Source organism: Notothenia rossii (genome assembly GCF_949606895.1).
Source record: "Notothenia rossii genome assembly, contig: scaffold_381, whole genome shotgun sequence".
NCBI classification, from domain to species: Eukaryota; Metazoa; Chordata; class Actinopteri; order Perciformes; family Nototheniidae; genus Notothenia; species Notothenia rossii.
The window spans coordinates 508-14,868 of NW_027640289.1; the positions used below are offsets into that span (position 1 = coordinate 508).

Below are 14,361 nucleotides of genomic sequence, written 5' to 3' on the forward strand. Positions count from 1 at the left end.
GTGTGAACGTGAACATTAATAGAATATCACCTCTCATCTTCAGAGCAATCTGACTATTATAACATTAGCGTTAAGAAAGCTTACTTAAATATCTGCCACAACATAAGTAACCGGATCAGAGTAACATTGCGTACAGTCCGCGACATCTTAGCGAGATCGCGTTTGTTTTGTTAGTTAAGCCAGATAACTCAAAACATATCCAGGGTATGTTGAACTGGATTCGTAGTACAGGCCTCAGGCCAACAAACACCTCCTGTCTCCTTTCAATGCAAAAACATGTAGCAATTCCCCGCAGCTGACGTCCTACAATTGATCTCACATAGAGGGCAGATAATTGCAGGGTGGCGTTTCTATTTTACTTTGGCGTGAGATTAAGATACGGTGTAGTCGGTGCATTTTCATAAGACTTGGCATTTGGGTTGACACTCCTATTGGGAGGGGTTTCTGTCGTGTTGCTCTGTTTTGTTTTTGTGGGTTTGAACTTTGAGCAGTATGATTAACAAGGGAAGTGTGGTGAGAGAGTTGAGGGTTGGCTGCCCTGCAATAGCAACATTTTAGTAATTTTTCAGTAAACCTTTACAATTTAGAAAGTGCTCAAATCTGAGGGAGCTTAATGATATATATTCATTTTTTTCCTATGGATGTGCGGCATTAGAGCTTTTAGAAATGTCAATGTTTCACAAGAATTGGTAGCTGACAATTTTGATTCTTTTTCAGTAACACTTCAAAGTAAACAAGTACTAGGAAAGACAGCAGGACCTCGTAAACAGCACAGTACACTACAGTTCAGGCACAGTCCTGTCCACTGACCTCAATCTGCGCCGTGTGTTTTGAGTAGAACTCCAGGGCCTCGTCGCCCTCTCCATACGTTCCCCCCGGCTTCAGCATCGCCTGCAGCTCCTTGTTGTGACGCGCCAACTGAAAAGACAACAAACAGCATTATTATTATATTATGCGCCGCTTTCCCCCTTCTACTCCAGTAGGACTCAGTTGCACTTTTCCTTGTACATGTAATGATTTGGTGTTGTTGTTTGTTGTTTCTTTCCGTTAACTGTCAAGTGGGAACTAAGTATTTTTTTGTACGTTTTTGTGTTTCTCTTATTTTCCTACGATACTGTCCTGATTGGCTGTGAATAAGAAAATACGAAGGACAGACAATCTATTTCTATTTATAATTATTATTTTCTTCTCCCTGCTCCTTTTCGGGTATGGTGTGTTTATAGAGACATGTTTTGTAAATAGTTATACATTAAGTTGGGCCAGGGGCGGATCTACGGGGGGAAAGGGGGGGAAGCTGCCCCCCCCCACTGTAGAGCCTTGCCCCCCACCTACCCCCCTAACTTTTGTGTCCCTAAAACTGTACTTGTAGAAACAAACCTACACTATGTCCACAAGCAACGAAACAAGCAGTTAATTAATTAAAAGTGAATCATTTTAAATATAATTTAAAAAACCCAGCTACGGCCCTGCATTAAACTGCAGAGCGGCGTTCACACAGACAGCGGCTCAAACCGCTGCAGAGAGGAAGCGAGCTGTCCCAGCACCTATGGATCAGCTTCCCCTGGGAGCATTTCCTCTTCCACTAGTTTTGTTTTTACTAAAGACGAGAGCTTGAAACAAAATATTAATAAAACGCTGCCGTTTAAATCGATAGCGTTTAACAGACGGTCGCTGTTTGGGACGTTACAAAATACTACGCAGACAGCGCTAGCTGGGAGATCGATCACTTTATTTGCTAAACTATGCGGTACTATTACATCCACGTAAATTACACATCACAGCAATGAGGCCAGATCAATGAAACCAGGATACATCCTTTACCGTCAAACTGGATCTGAACACAGCTGCCTGTGCGTTTGATCAATACTTTTGATGTTATATTTATTATAGGCTATGCTACTTATCAGCTACATGGCCCTAACGTGTAAAGTTATACAAGCATTTGTACCAGTGCTTTTCACAAGTAGACTCTTGCAGGCCAGAGTAGCTGGAGTGATTCAACAAGAACAAAAAAACATATCTGAGAAGTGATCAGGATGAACAGAAAGAGGAAAGGAAAAGAGAGTTCACTGAAGAGACCAGGAGGGTCAGAGCAGGAGGAAGCCAGGAGGAGATGAAGACATTAGTGAAGAAGAAGAAATGTATATGAGGAATGAAGATGAAGTGTCAGAAAGAGGGACAGAGGCAGGGATCAGGAGGCAGAGGAGACTCCAGCTGGACCACATGGTATGTTTTTATTCTCCTTACATATTCCATCACAGCAGCACAATCTAGCAGCTCTTAGTATTGACACATATGTATTTAAATGTGTTGCTGCACAGGTCACCTTTAGCTCTCTTAAGAGATGGTTGATGTGTGTACTTAATTATAACTAAGTACTTTTACTGTACTTACAGTAAACAGGATTCTAGGGTATCATGAGTATTTTCTGCTGTTTTATACTATATTTGAGTTTGTTGGTCTGAACTGAACACCTTGTTTCTCTTGTGCATTAAGAACACTCGTGTTAGGGCATGATTTAATAATAAATAGGTTACTGCCCGCCCTCCCATGCCACCCTGGAATGACCTCTTGCCACCCCATGTAAAATGTTCTAGAACCACCACTGAGTTGTGCATACCAAGAACGAAACAAATCAAAATGAAATAAAGAGTGTCATCAGAAGTGTTTGCCTTTCATGTGTTCACGCATGGTAACTTGTGCACGTGTCGCCTCTCTGAGCCAACACTGCCCCTACTTAACGTCCGGGTACAGTACGTGCTATTTATTCTTCCTGTGAATGCACAATGTCCCGTGCATTCAACCAAAAGCCTGCGGCGTGTGTATTGATAGCGGCTGTTGCACAACTATAATTGCAGTCGTTCCTTAAATCACGTTTTCTAAAAGACACTGTGTCTATTGAGCGCTGCAGAGCCTGAGGGCTGCTGAAAGAGAGGAGATGAGTGGAGGGTGGCAGAAGTGTACATGTCTTTAGCTGCCACAGGAAATGACACACTTACAGTAACGCCACTGTAAATGCCTTTATGTTCTGCATCATGTTGCCATGCATGTGCTTACTGAATTAACACACTTCCTGGCTGATGTTACAGAAAGTTAGCGGCTTACCTGATGCGCTAAGATGTAGATATTATGCCCGACGTTGCGTGGGGATGCCGCGTGCTCATCCTCTTCGTCCTCCCCCTCCTGCGGCTCCTCCACCTCGATCTCCCCCTGCATGTAGGCCTTTTTGATCACTTCCACCTGCGAGAAAACACACCGTCACATAACATCCATTAGTGTGATATTGATTTGAATGATATCACACGCAGCAGCTCTCGTGTTGTATTGGTTCATATCTCTCTGGGTCGTGTGTCATGTTGTAATTCTTTCTGTCTTTCTGTACTTGTGTTTTGAGCTGTGTGTGTCTCTGTAGTCGTTTCATGTCTCTTTGCTGTATTTTCTGTTTCTTTGTATTTGATTTGCGTCTTTTTTTAGTGTTCCTGTTTGTTTGCATCTGGTTGTAGTTGTTTTGTCTCTGTGGTGATTGTCAGGGCTGTTCCAGGTTGGCACATGACTCTCTGTAGTTTTCTCATGTCTCTTTGTTGGTGTTTCGTCTCAGTTTGTCGACATCTTTGTTGTTTTGCCCCTTTTTAAAGACAACACGAGTCTATGTGTTGTTTGTTGTAGCTACAGTCGATTGTTCTTATCTTTCTTTCTGGTCATTTTGTGTCTCTTTGTAGTCTCTTCCTGTTTCGTCTTAGTCGTTTCATCTCTCACTGTATTCATGTTTTGTCTCTCTTTGAAGTTGGTTTAATTTTCTTTTGTCGTATGTTTTCGTTTATCTGTTTGTTTGTGGTCCGTTGGCCCGTTCCTGGCTGGAAAGTTATCCCTGATACTTACAGCCCCTTGGCCTCTGCCCGGACCCTTTTAGTAATCCATCCATGAAGACCTTGTTCTCACACATGTATGTACTGATATGTATAATCCTATATATATATATATATATAATTACTGTCAGGGAAATATCCTCATCAAAAGGTCTCGTTTATTTAGAACCCAACAAAACAGAAAATTAGGCTTTGTGACCTGATACTTCAGGAAGTCTCAAAAACAGATGCTTCCAGGATATGTTATATATATATTCCAGGATAACAAGAATACACACTGTCACAAAACCTCCATGTAAGACTCAGAAATGTATTTGCATGATGTCTCACGCACCAGCTCTTTGGGCCTCATGTTGTACAGGATCCTCTCTGCGTTCTCGCTGTCATGGCGACTCTCCATAATTGCAAGAAGGAGCTTGGAGGCATTATTCTAGGAAAAGATGAGAGCGCAGATAAGAGCACGAACAGAATCAGGTTCATTTATGTCCTAACAGGGGAATACATTCATCACCATTAAAGACGGAAATCTAATACGTAAATATTCATACTTTTCCCTGTGGGCTTGTTATTTCATTCCTAATGGATTACTTAGTTGATCATGTGTTGAAATAAAATATTTGGCAGACTTTATTTATGTCAACACCGTTTCATTTCCTGTAATTACTTGATCATATCTCGAGAATTATGTTTCCAGTGATGTAACTGCCCAATTCAATGATTCATTTCTCCATTTAAATGTCACTTTTGATATTCGAAACTCTCACTAATTTTAAGCAAATCAAAAAGTGTTTTTAGAAGAAATATCTCAAGAGACTAAAACGCCCCTTGTGTAACATTTTTGAAGTGTTTATCGTCCCCCCTTTAATCAATAATGACTCACTTTGAGCTCCAGCACCAGATCCATCCTCTTCTTGCCGAGGGGGTTGATGTCATTGAGGATGAGAGCGATGATGATGTCAATGCCGTTGCATTCATGAGTGGCAATGCAGTTCTGAGGAAGAAGGAAAACAAGTTCAAATGTGGACTGAAAAAGATTTATTAAAGGGGTCCGATTATGCTTATTTTCAGGTTGATGTTTGTACCTCTACTGTGACATCAATAAGTAAACTCCCCTGTTCTTGGGATTTTAGCCTTTGCCGACCATTTACATGCACACAAACCTACAGTATATAACACACTACAATTAAGGGAAAACCCCCAAAAGCATTACAGGGCCAGAAGTCACATTGACTTCTGTTTTTAGACAGTAAACACAATCTGTATTTTATTTACCTAAAGCTCCAAATCTTAAAGTGTTTAGCTTTTCAGAATTTGAATATCTATCAGACGATTATATATTTATTAAACATTCCTTTTCCCCAAAAGAGCTGCAGTCATGACACTCATCACACTATTTTGCCAACATTATGCCACACCCCAAAATAAAAAATGGCTTGTGGCCACAAAATAGTTTGGGGCAAATACGCTGGTACCATTTGACAAAGACACTTAACAGAGTTTAAAGTAATGCTATTCGAGACATGAAAAAGTGGATTTTACATAATAGGTGACCATTAAAATAATCAGCTAAAGTACAAGTACCTCAATATCGTACAGTACTTGAGTAAATGTACTTTATTATATTCCACCAATGGTTAAGGGCATCTGTTTGCTTGCTTGTTATTTTGTATATATTGATTGTTGTGCTTTATATTAATATGTGCATGTGTATAAATGTGTCTGTTGATTGTGTATATATATATAAACATTATTTATACATATATTTGTATTTTTGTATTCCGGATTTTGGGAAGCGGCATTTAGTTCTCTCTGTCTGTACACACAAACTGAAAGATTGACAATAAATTTGACTTTGACTTGTGATGTTGTGTGTGTCCCTCCTCACCTGGTTCTCGTGGCAGGGCCCCTGGCAGTACTCCGTCAGGCTCTCCACCGTCTGGTTGATGAGTCCTACGTTCTTCTCGTTAATGTAAAGTCCCAGCAGCCCCAGCCCCCCTGTGGTGCTCCCACAGATACAGTCCAGGAACTGAAGCGTCTCACACACCAGGTTATAGTTGTTCTTGTTGTTCTGGTTGCGCAGAAAGTTCTGGAAGTGGATGGAGAAAGAGTATACCGTAATTAGGCATATCCCTTTTCTCCGAGAACCATGTTCGTGCTTTTGATTTGTGATGAGTCATCCTCCAAGCTCAGGGAATTTAAAACATTTCTTCCAGACATTTTGTCTTAATATATTAAATGTCATGGGGCTCATTATAATGCATGTAAGACCAGGAGGGTTACTTTAAAAATGTAAGCTGTTACAATTACTATATACCTGTTCAAAAATGTAATCAGTAACCCAATCCAAGTATACAAGTATATATAGTAATAAAAGAGTAATATGATTAATTTCCATTTCATTTCGATAAACTCAATATCAAACGCAATGAAAAGAAATAAGAAAAAATTTCAATAAGATGTTTTTTTACGTGTATTTTTATATGTATTATGTAAGACAACAAAACAATGTGAGTTCAAAATATGAATTCAATAAGAGAATCCTCATCCTACTACACATTCAAGCACAGTATTAAAAAGTGGCTCATTGAAAACCAACAGTGTCAGCACTGATGTGTGGGTGTAGCTGTGTGTAGGTGTGTGTATTGTAAATGTTTTATTTATTTATTATCATGACTTGCTGTTATCTGTATTCAGTGATGTCATCTATTGTAAATATTTTTACAATGGTATAACAATGTTGTGGTATTTTTATTATTGCTTTTAGGATGTCTATCACCATCTGGCAAAGGGACTATCGATGAAAACTAGCCTTTTGGCTAATTCCAGTACTTTTACATGTTTTTAATATGTTGATTAATGTACACTGTCCTTTGTTTTAAATAAATAAATTCAATTCAACCAGTATTTTGGTTTTAATAAATCAGGTGACGACCTACTGCATAAGAAAATATATTTTAAATAAAGCAGAATGAAAGTAGCCTCGGGAAGTACGTCTACCTGTAAAACATTGATATTTATTGATGCATTGTAATCCTGCAAGTAATCCCCGTTGTCTAAAGAAAAGTTTATTCTTACTTTAACTGTTAAGGATTACAGTTACTTTTTTTATATCCTGCTTACGTAGTCCAGTTACATTGAATCCGTTACTCCCCCAAGTGTAAGACATCACAGCAGCTAAAATATTGCTCCATGTCTTTGCAAGCAACAGAGACATTTCAGTGAATTGATCATATGAGCTGCATGGCTGGCAGGAAACCAATATCTTACACCCACGCTGGGTCAGGAATGGACGAGACAGAGCGGCTCGGCACGGCGCTGACTATCATTATCCCTGCCCGGGTGAGAAGTGCAAACGGAATCAGTGCAAGAAGGAAGTCTCCTGTCTGGGTCTGCCCGAGCTACAGCCATTACTTCAACAACACACTCCTCATATCGAAACCAGACCAAGACGTACCAGATATGGAAACAGCTGCATCAGGAAGTTCTGCAAATGGTGCCTTATTTTCTAACACGGTTTCGTTTCTGTATAACCGAGTGTGGTGATTCAGAACACAGGTCAGGAAATGTCATGGGGCGGCGGGGGTTTAGGCAAAACAAAACAGAAACAAAACAACAAACGGGTCGTTGCGATGGCCCACCTGCAGGTCTCTGTTGTGGTTCTCGCAGAGCAGCTGCATGAGGCGCAGGATGGGCTGCATGATGGTGATGATGACGCTCATCTCGCCCTCCTCCTGGCTCTTGTCGGCCGGCGGGACGGGGGCGCCGTCGGCGGCCGCTTGGTTCTCTTCGGCTTCGGCCTCGCGGCGGTACGTGGTGAAGGCCTTCTTGGTGACGCCGGTGGCCTCCACCAGCTGCTCCTTCACCTCCTCCGTCACCACGGCAACCACCGGCACGTCTTTGACTAACCACAGACAGAGGAGAGTCAAACACAGGCCATTGGAGATGAGACACAAAACCCCTTGTGGGACCCCACCACCTCTATTACTGTACATAGGAGCAAGACACATGTATACTTAAGTGTTATTGGGGTTGTTGTTGTTGTTGTTGTGGTTTTGTGTGTCTTTGTAGTCGTTTGTGTCTCTTTTTTAGTTAAGTGTCTATTTGTAGTTGTGTTACGTCTAATTTGAGTTGAGTTTGTGGTCATTTTGTGTCACTTGTTAATCCTCTTTTCACTTTGTGTCCCTCACACTTAGAGCTCCGAGGCCTGTGCCCTAGTGACCCTTTCAGTATTTGAAATTGAAAACACACAAATGTCGGTAAGGAGTCATTTCATTTTTTCTAAGCTTTTTTCAAAGGAAATGTGACCTCGATGTATTTATATGAATGATTAATTTGCCAACATTTCAGACGAATAGGGCTCTATGACGTGAATAGGGCTCTATGACGTGTTACTGTAGGAAGTTTCTAAAACATAAGTCAAAAGACACAAACAGAAGACGATGATTTCACGTGACCCTTTGGAATATGATCTCCCTTTTCCAGTCGCTGGTAATCTCCTGACCCCTCACCTTTATTGCGTGACGGCGTGTCTTTGTCTGGCGGCTCCTCTTCCTTCTTCTTGCTGCCGAGGTCGCTGGTGTTGACCGACACCGTGGCTTTGATCTCCTGCTGCGCCAGCTTCATGCGCTCGTAAAACACCTTGAAGAATTTTTCGGACTTATTGTCCCCCGTTAAGCGTTGGAAGAAAGATTTCTGGAGAAGAATAAGAAAGTAGAGCATGTGGGATGTTCATTTGACTTTGTCTTGCAGTAGAGATAAATGTACTCAACTCTTTCTGCTCCCTTATTCATTTAAAAAAAAAAAAAAAACGTTATGTCGAAATGCTAATTCAAGTTGGATACCAGCATTTTTTTTAATTCTCCTTAATCAAAGAGCAAGGTCTTGAAGATCAAAGGGCATTTTTTATTAAATAACTGCCACTTCTTATCATTGTCTCTTGCATTGTTTCTACACCGTGTTGACAGCCAGAGGTTCAGTTAGAGGCGGTTGCATAAGCGTCCGCTCACCGTAAAAACCTTCTGAAAAGGCCGCCCTGGGCTCACCTGATCTTTGGGATATTGAAATGCAGCCAAACTCAAATACATGTACCGACAAAGACAGAGCTACACACACTACTGTAAATACACAGGAACAAAGAAGTGCCAACTGAATAAACGTCTTTATATGATTTGCCTAATTTCCGTTGCAATAAAATGTTGTGTGGTTGCACTACAATACACATTTCTGCTTTTATGGGCTTTATGGACTATGCAACCATTCAGCATGAGTAAGATGTTTGCTGAATTACACAAATGGCAATCTTGTCAGTAAGCCTCATGTGCATGGAGCTGTTGTTTTTCTGCAACAGGCTCATATGTTCCGTTCCATTTTCCCTCTCCACAATCCCTCCTTACATAAGACCTGTAATCAGCTGAGTGGTTACAGTGAGGGCACACAGTGCCTCAGCTATAAACGCTGTTACATCAGCCTGTGCAAAGCCGAGGAGAGAGTGAGCGGGGAAGGGAGAAAGGAAAACCCTGCCCTGCTTTTCAGCGCCAGAACAGAATGAAAGGAGCGTGTGGTGTGAGAGCGAGGGACGGTCCCAAAATGGCAGGAGAGGTGTGTGTGTGTGTGTGTGTGTGTGTGTGTGTGTGTGTGTGTGTGTGTGTGTGTGTGTGTGTGTGAGAGATGAAAGCAGGAGTTATCACAAACATAGATTCTGGGGCTGTGTTGAAAGCATGTTACACATAAGATATCCAGGTTTAGCTCAACTGAGATACGTTTCTAAAAGCATGAGGAATGAATTTAGCTGCATAGAAATGATTTGACCATAAAAACCTATTGAGTGAGAATCTGCTGATGGAATCACCTGACAGCTCCCAAGGGTTGCAGTGCACTTAATGCATCAGGCAAATCCAAATTGTTTTCCTTCTCTTTGTTATGCAACAGTTTCTTCCCGCTTGTCTTGCGAGCTGTTAACATCATGTTGTTGACAAGATAGGCTCATTCTCTGATAGTGATCTGATTAAGAGACAGCAGTGGACTTATGCAACCGGGCTGACTTCTGCAGACAACAGACTACTGCGACTCCCTCCTGGCTGGTCTACCTGCATGTGCCATCCGACCTCTGCAGCTCATCCAGAATGCAGCTGCTCGTCTGGTCTTCAGCCTTTCTAAATTCTCCCACACCACTCCGCTCCTCCGCTCCCTTCACTGGCTTCCAGTAACTGCTAGAATCCACTTCAAGACACTGGCACTTGCGTACCATGCTGCGAATGGATCTGGCCCTTCCTACATCCAGGACATGGTTAAACCGTACACCCCAGCATGTGCACTCCGCTCTGCATCAGCCAAACGGGGACCCAAGTTCCCATCAGTAAAAACATGTGGGTTTGCTATTCTGGCTCCAAAATGGTGGAATGAGCTCCCCATTGAAATCAGGACAGCAGATAGCTTACACATCTTCCTGCGCAGACTGAAAACTCATCTCTTTAGACTCCACTTCGAGCGATAGAATTTCAAACAAAGCACTAACAAAGCACTTATATACTAACAAAGGGCTGACTTATCTAAAGCCAGTTGAGTGGCACTTGAAATGTGTTGGCTCTATGAAACCTCATGTACTTATATGATTCTGTTTTCTTCAAGTTTCTATCTTGTTGGTCGAATGCACTTATTGTAAGTAGCTTTGATAAAAGCGCCAGCTAAATGCAATGTAATGTAACAGCTCCAGGACAGCAGCTTTACAAGGTTACCGTATTAAATAAAACTCATGACTGCGGCCGTAAAAACTCAATTTCTTTACTGATCGCAATCATGTCGTCAACACTTCTCTGTTATTTAAGCACAGAAACAGCACGCAACTGTTGCCCCGTGATTTGCTACCAGTCAGTTTTTAATATTGGAAGTGAACTGGTATCTATTGGTAGTCTGAGAAGTATTGATCAATCATTTTGAATTTAGCTAAACATAAGCACAAAATAGATGGCACAAAAATGCCCAAATGCAAATTCTGATACCGTCGGCCATCACTGATGATTTTTATTAGCCTTAAAAGTTGAATGTAAATGTAATTTCTTAAAGCAAGGTACTGATAGAAATGAGTACCAGTGGGACGGGAAGATGCACAAGGAAACCCGTTTCATTTTTGATAACAACCTGTTTGAGCAATCCAATGTACCCTTAACTTCTCTCAATTGAATGCTGAGTCATTCTGTAAAGGAAATGGTCAGTAAGCCAATCAGCCGCAGCTCTCGCCCTGAGACAGCTTAGCCTTGTACATGTCTCACTACAGAGTCATTAAGCCTCCTGGGAGCTGTGCTGATTCTGTCAGTCATGTTCAGCACATTATGTTGACGTCTCCTATTCTACAGATTCAACTTGGTGGCCTCCTTCCTGATTATTCTGCTTTCCTCCTGTTTGTATTCCCCTCTCCTTGGCTGTCAGCTGCCACCCCGCTCCTGGCATCAACACGTGCCGCTTACGTAAGGCCTGTTTACACCAGCAATTCCCTCTTCTTTATTTTTTATCCGTCTCCCCCTCTCGCCTTTCTAGCCTGACACCTTGGTGAGTGACAAAGCCATCTCTGTGCTCATTGGAGGGCTTTCAATGGCGCACTCTGCCACCACCGGTAACCACGGAGATTCAGAGAGGTTTAAATGAAAGTGAAATGCACGAGTGAGTGTGTGTTCACAAGATAATCTGCAGGCGACGAGCCAAGAAACGTCAAGTGAGTTCAGCAACAACAACAAGAGTGTAAATTCACTGATGCCACTAAAAAGCTGCACATTTAAAAGGAGACTGAAATCATTCAACTTCTAAAAACGTTTTAAAAAGAATGCCCACTTTGTAGTTAGAAGGGTGCTGGTTAGCAGAGATGGGAGAAGTACATAGACTTGTACTTCAGTAAAAGTAGAAGTACCAGAGTGCAGGCATATTCTGTTACAAGTAAAAGTACTGTATTCAAAATGTTACTCAAGTATATCAGTATTAGCATCAAATTATACTTAAAGTAACAAAAGTAAAAGTACTATTTATGCCCATTGGCCCAATATAAATCACATGTTTTTATTAAAATGATTGATCATTAAAGTGTTCTCAAAGCTGGTAAAGGTGCAGTTTGAGTGACTGTATTACTGCAGGGTAGTTGTAAATGTTACTCCAGGTGAAATTAAAGTATTTTTAAAGTGTTGATTATATTTCACATCATCAATTCATATTTGCAAAGCAACTAAAGGTAGCCTATTAAATACATGTAGTTGAGTAAAAGTACATGATTTAACACTGAGTAAGTATCAAACTCAAATTAAAAAAAATACTCAAGCAAAGTACCTCAGAAGTCCTTCAGAAATTGCACTTAAGTTCAGTACTTGAGTAAATGTAATTAGTTTCTTTACACCACTAATGGTAAGTTGATGACGCTGATGCCTGGAAACCCACTTTGCAGGAGCTTTTTAAAGCTTTCCAAGTAGAAGCAATAAAGTGAACATGAACCGTGCAGAGGTAGGTGTGGTGGAGGGGGGGGGGGGGGGGGGGGGAGTAAATCACAGCCTGAGGGTACCAGGCGTGCCACAACAAGCCCGTTGAGTCAGAGCGGTGGCACCTGTTTGGTCCTGTGACAGCTCAGGATCATCAAGACAGTGGAGATGGATGGTGGGCTGGGAGGTGCGGATCAACCCTTTTTTTCTCTCTCTCTTACATAATCCACACAAACACACACTCTCTCAAAGGGGGCTGTTTTTGGAACAAGCTCTGTCGTTTCTAAAAATACCCAGGAGTGTGTACGTGTCGGTGTGTGTGCTAATGGAGTGCACAGATGAGTATGCAACAGAGTAGTTTTAGGCTATGATACAGTCTGAGGGCCTGGTGTCTGCTTGAGATTCACTATAAGTGCCAGAGTGTGTTGCTTATCGCTGAACAACAACCTGCAGGGTTTGAGTCGACGTGTCAGACAACATGAAGGCCTGTCTATGATGATCGATGCAGGCGTGGGTTGTATATAATTAAAACAGGTAGGTCATTAATCATATATAATAAAGATTTGCGTATTTGCATCATTCTATAACTTCCTTGTCAGATTTCTTTGTAAGAATTGTTGTTGTGTTAAAACCCTGATACCAAGTCTTGTGTTTCTATGCTACGTATTAAGAAAAGGAGCTTCACCTAAAACATGCTAAGGGAATAGAATAATACATGTTTTCAGTGTATGGGCAGATGCTTGGATGATGAAATAAAAGTTAAAACCAAGTATTTTATTAACTACAATTATTTTTGACCCACTTGTGAATTAGTATCAAGGTAGGCTAAACTGAGGTAAGGGCTAGCAGCACCCAATAATGCAGTAACTTCACTAATAATGTAATACAATGTCCTGACTGATGATTTTAGTTTAATGCATATTTTTCTGATAATCATAGACTGTAAATAGGAAGTGGACTCAGTAACCCTGCAGCCCCCTAATGGTTTGTGCACTAGGGTTTCTATGAATCTAATTCTGGCCGTCGCCATGTTGGCTTTTAGACACAAAGAAGGAACAACAAGAGGGTGGAGTTCAGTACGATCACACTTCTATGAACTTAAAATGAAAGCGATTATTAGTTTATTTAATAAAAGAGCACATGTTCAATGTGAAAAGTGACAGTACATATAGATTAGTTGGAATTTGGTGCTATATATGTACATATAATTAAAAAAATTCAATAAAAAAAATTAAAAAAGAATCTTTTTTTTTTTTAAAACACCTTTAATTTCAGGGGGGCCTCCAAGACAATGGTAGGGGAAACACTGGACTTGGTAACCCTGCAGCCCCCTAATGGTTTGTGCACTAGGGTTTCTATTCATCTAATTGTAGTCTGGCCGTCGCCATCTTGGCTTTTTGACACAAAGAAGGAAAAACAAGAGGGTGGAGTTCAGTACAATCACACTTCTATGAACTTAAAATGAACTCCTGTGAAATGGAGAAAGTCCGAAGGCAAAAACAGTTTGCTTTTGACTTGTCAATCACAGGGTAGCCCCGCCTTAAAATATATCCTTGTTGTCTATTTTAGTCTGAATTGGACTATAATGCACCAAATACTATATTTATGCTAACTGCATTTCATTGTCTTAGTACTTGTACGCTGAGCAATGACAATAAAAGATGAATCTTATCTAATCTAAATGTGAGGAAAACTTGCGATTGAGACGATTTACTCATTCGGAAAAGGAGGTAAAAGATTGACTAGCTATCTAGGCCATGTTTGCAAATATGAATTTACTGTCAAACGATAATCTTTCAGGAGGCATGGCACTAACAGTATTATAAATGTGGTATACTTTCACACTTTCCGAGAAGGAAAAAACTTTTTTCTCGTTATCCATCGCAATATGACATTGCCAGTATAAAACCCCCCTGAAATTAACGTTATTATGCTATCAGGGATTGCATTTTTTTTACATTATTGGTCAAGTAATTCCATTATTCAGTTTTATTACATTTTCGATCAGGTCGAGTGTACATTTGATCACGTTTTCAGGA

The 14,361-nt window shown here is 40.9% G+C and overlaps 1 protein-coding gene across 1 annotated transcript in view; it reads right to left on the reverse strand.

The window, feature by feature from the left end:
- Positions 1-771: 771 nt before the first annotated feature.
- LOC307026841 (inositol 1,4,5-trisphosphate-gated calcium channel ITPR1-like) overlaps positions 772-14,361 on the reverse strand; it is a 32,390-nt gene continuing 18,800 nt past the window's right edge. The window contains exons 7-13 of the mRNA XM_079694979.1: positions 8,375-8,558; positions 7,505-7,767; positions 5,752-5,952; positions 4,747-4,857; positions 4,201-4,296; positions 3,106-3,240; positions 772-918 (exon numbers count right to left, since the gene is read on the reverse strand). Coding sequence (XP_079551105.1) covers positions 787-918; positions 3,106-3,240; positions 4,201-4,296; positions 4,747-4,857; positions 5,752-5,952; positions 7,505-7,767; positions 8,375-8,558 — 1,122 coding nt within the window. The 3' untranslated portion in view covers positions 772-786. The remainder of the gene's footprint in view (positions 919-3,105; positions 3,241-4,200; positions 4,297-4,746; positions 4,858-5,751; positions 5,953-7,504; positions 7,768-8,374; positions 8,559-14,361) is intronic.